Here is a 3847-nt window from a genome sequence, read left to right on the forward strand (position 1 = left end):
GGGAGAAGGGGAAGAAGAAGGAGAAGAGAGAGGGGAGAGAGAGGAGAAGAAAGAGGAGGAAGAGGGAAGAAGGGAAAGAGGAGAGAAGGGAAAAGAAGAAGGAAAAGAAGAAAAAAAAAGATGGGGGGGGGGGGGGGGGGCGAGCGTGGCTGCGTGGAACAGGGAGGCGGGCGACTCTTATCTCTAGTATCTGGGGAGTGTTAAGTTCCTTTTTCTTGGCGGTGAGGACTCTCTCTCTCTCTCTCTCTCTCTCTCTCTCTCTCTCTCTCTCTCTCTCTCTCTCTCTCTCTCCTCTCTCTCCTCTCTCTGCTCTGACTCTCGCTCTCTCGCTCTCTCGACCTCCGGCCTCCGCTCTCTCGACGCTCGTCTCCCTCGCCGTGCTCCGTCGCTCGCTCGCTCGCTCGCTCGTCGCTCTCCGCTCTCGGCTCTCTCTCTCTCTCAACACAAGATTCTGTCCCCCACAGCCCCTCTTACCCCCCTTCACCTTCGCTTCGCTGCTTGGTGTTTCTGAACACGTCGGTCGGCCAAGAGAGCTGTGCCTGTGGGGTTTTGTGTGGCGGGTTGTGTGTCTGGGAGGGTGGAGGGAGGGAGAGTGGAGTGCTGGTCTGCTCACCCACGGCACTGGGCCTTGCACTTTGAATGCCGTGGGGCTCCTGCCCGTGTCCCGCGTCCCGGGCGTGGAGTCAGATGCGAGGGTCGCCCCCCCCTTGCCGCACCACACTTTGTGTGCGTGGAGACGTTTACCTTACCTTACCTTACCTGAACCTCTCTGTGGCTCTGGCAGCGGCTCTCTCTCTCGCGCGCGCGTCTCTCTGGGCCTCGCTGCCAGTGGAGTGCCTGTGCCTGTGCCTCACCTTCTCCCTCGCACCGTGACGCTCCCCCACACCGCTCCCCCACCAGCATCACGCGCACTGCGCCACTGGGCCTTGGGCCCTTCGTGCACTTCTAATGCCGTGGGGCTCCTGAGTCCTGTCGTTTAGACGTGTCCGCGAGGGTCGCCCCCTCCCCTTGCGGCACCCAATTGAGATCCTTCTTCAACCTGGTTTGTCTGTGGGGACCACCCGCACCTTACCCTTCACCTCGACGGCTTTATAAGGGACCCCGTTGTCCGTTTGCCACCAGACTTTTTTTGAGTTGGAGGTAGTTTAATTAAATGGATTGCACTGTCCCAAAGAACTGATGCATTCATTTCGCTCTCATATTAACATATTAACAATACCAGTGATGTCCTCGCAGACCCGTTGCGGGGGCGATACTGGCGGCGGCGGCGTCGGAGGCGTCGCCGCGTGGCAGCAGGCAAGAGAAGGCGTCGTTCGTGTTGCGCTCTGCGGTCATTCGCGCGATGCGTGCCGTCACATCGTACTCGGCCTATAAAGAGCCTCTTTGGGTGAGAGCGCGTGCGGGCAACGAAAGCCTGAGGGTGAGGGCAGGCCTTGAGGTTGCCGACCGGGACCATGGTGATGACGCCGTTGATGTCCTCGCTCATGAAGTCGAGTGTGCAGGGCGGAAGAGGCGGCGGATCGGCGTCGGGAGGGCTCCACAGGGTCCCATAGGGCTAGCGCGCTGGGAGGGTGGAGCGGTCCACCGGGGAGAGGGGTCAGGAGGGCTGGGCGAGGCGGGAGGGGTGGTGGGGTCCAGGAGGGCTCGCGCCCCCCCGAGCTCGGGTGGTAGGCAAGAGGGCTCGGTTCTTTATCCTCGTCACCGTCGCCTCGTACACAGCCAACCTCGCCGCCTTCTTCACCGCGTCGGGGAGGGTCGTCAGGGGGCCAAAGAATATGCCGGAGCTGCGATCGGAGGTGGCCTGCCAGCCGCGTTATGTGAACAATGCACGCATTCAGGGAAACGTCGACAAAGGCTGGTCGGTCAACGTCACCATGCGCGGCGTGATCGGCGCCTTCTCGCCCGCCGACTTTGAACGGGAAGGAAGTGCCGCAATCCTTGGAACGCCCGTCCCGGACAGAGTCTCGATCTGTGCCAACAAGGTGCGGGAGGGCCAGGCGTCCCTCATCATGTGGGAGCGCACCGAGCTGGCGTCATGGCTGTACGACCACCGATACCCAGAGCGGTGTCGCGACTGGGAGTTCTCGCCCGGCGTGCAGTTTGACAGCAAAAAGACTCAGTACTTCCTTGCCGTGAACAAGTCGGTGGGCTGGCCGCTCTTCTCCTCCATACAGCACTACATCCTCTGGCTCCGAAGCCAGGCGCCGGCCAACGTCCTGCAGACCATCGCCGAGCGGGAGCTGAAACGAGGCTCTGCGTGCCCAGCTCCCGAGACACGGTCGACGCCCACGCTCACCTTCAAGTCGCAAGAAGGGGTGTTTGTTACCTTTGGGACCTGCGTCGGGCTAGCCGTTCTCATCAGCCTCTACGAAGCGTACAAGCTGCAGAAACGGAAGCAGGCGACGGCAAAGGAGGGGCTAGCGGCCACGAAAATTCAGCGGGTGGCGCGTGGCAAGGCTGGGCGGAACTACTCCAACGAAAAGGCATCGACAGACCGGGCGCGTGTCGATCGTGCTGATTCCAAGTCCCGCGGTGTCATGACAGACACGGAGCTTCTGCGCGAGCTACTGAGAGACTTTGATGGCTTTAGAGCAACCCTCGATGACTTTGGCACTGTCAAACGCGGACTGACTCGGATCGAGGACATGATCGCGAGCATCGCGGCACCGAGCCTCGCCGCCAATTCCATTGCGGACAGGTCCCAGCGGAGCAGGGCCACAGCTCCGGCGCTTGAGGGCACCGAGGTCAGTTCGAGCGCAACGACGCGCTTCCGGGTGTACAATGCATCGCGACCTGGCGCGAGAGACATGCCACGCCTCGCGCTGCGTCGCAACAGCCATGGTGCCGGCGAGGACTAGATGAGTTGTCGACTAGGTAGATAGATAGACAGTTAGGAATCATGCGAAGTCAGTCAGGCTCGGACCATGAGAGGGGGACGCATCATTCTTTTAGCCCCCCGCTACCCGGTTGCACTCGTGCGACGTAGCGGGGGGCCACGACTACGTTTACGAAAACATAAGTAGTCCCGCGAGGATTCTTTTTCCGCCCCCATAACCCCATTTAGCAGAGGGCCCCCTTTCGTGGCAAACCTCGTCACAAGCTTTGGCGCCAAAGCAGATTTCACGGGCGTTTCGAAGTGCCGAGCTCAAACCCGTCATGCTCTCGACTTGAGTTCCGCTCGACTGGCCGATGAAGAGCGACCCGTACGCTGCGCACTTGTCGTCCTCCCTCCTCGCCACATGACGGCCGCCCTCCGACACCGACAGTCGCGCTCCGCACGCCTTCGAGGTCAGCTGCGGCCGAGCGACGATCGGCTCGCTCCGATCGCTGGGCGCGGTCACTCTGCGGCCCATCACCCGCCTGCCGATCACCTGTCCGCCTCGCCGCGCGCGGGCCGCTCGCCTGCTCGCCACCGCCGCCGCGCGTCCCCGCGCCGCCACGCTTCCCTGTGCACCTGACTGCGCTCGAGCTGCGCAGACGGCGCGCGCTCTGGCAGACAGAGCAGCGGCCGCCCAGGCGTTCGCTGCTCCGCCCCGTCCGAATCCGTCCGCCCGCGCGTGCTGCTGCCGCCGCCGCCGCCGCTCCACCCGGTGCCCGTGTGTCGTGAGAGTTGCTTTGTGTATGTCTATGTGTGTATGTCGTATGATACGCCGTATGTGTGTGCGGACTTATGTCACACTTGAGCCTCTATCTATGATAGTAGACGGGTACTCGGGTTTGGATGGTAGCGGGGGGCCCCGCCGGAGGCTGGTTACTGATTTTTTGCGAGATACGACTGGGCGCCACGACTCGCGCCGCCGCCGCCCGACGACCCAGCCCAGTGCGTAGCCCGGTCGAACACCCCGGG

At 62.4% G+C, this 3847-nt stretch overlaps 1 protein-coding gene across 1 annotated transcript; it reads left to right on the forward strand.

The window, feature by feature from the left end:
- Positions 1 to 1775: 1775 nt before the first annotated feature.
- EMIHUDRAFT_253712 (hypothetical protein) lies at positions 1776 to 2858 on the forward strand (the record flags this gene model as incomplete). The annotated part of the gene is made up of 1 exon (XM_005782820.1): positions 1776 to 2858. The coding sequence occupies one exon, from the start codon at positions 1776 to 1778 to the stop codon at positions 2856 to 2858; it is 1083 nt and encodes a 360-aa protein (XP_005782877.1).
- Between the last annotated feature and the right edge of the window lie 989 nt (positions 2859 to 3847).

Source organism: Emiliania huxleyi (genome assembly GCF_000372725.1).
Source record: "Emiliania huxleyi CCMP1516 chromosome Unknown EMIHUscaffold_1855, whole genome shotgun sequence".
Lineage (NCBI taxonomy): Eukaryota > Haptophyta > Isochrysidales > Noelaerhabdaceae > Emiliania > Emiliania huxleyi.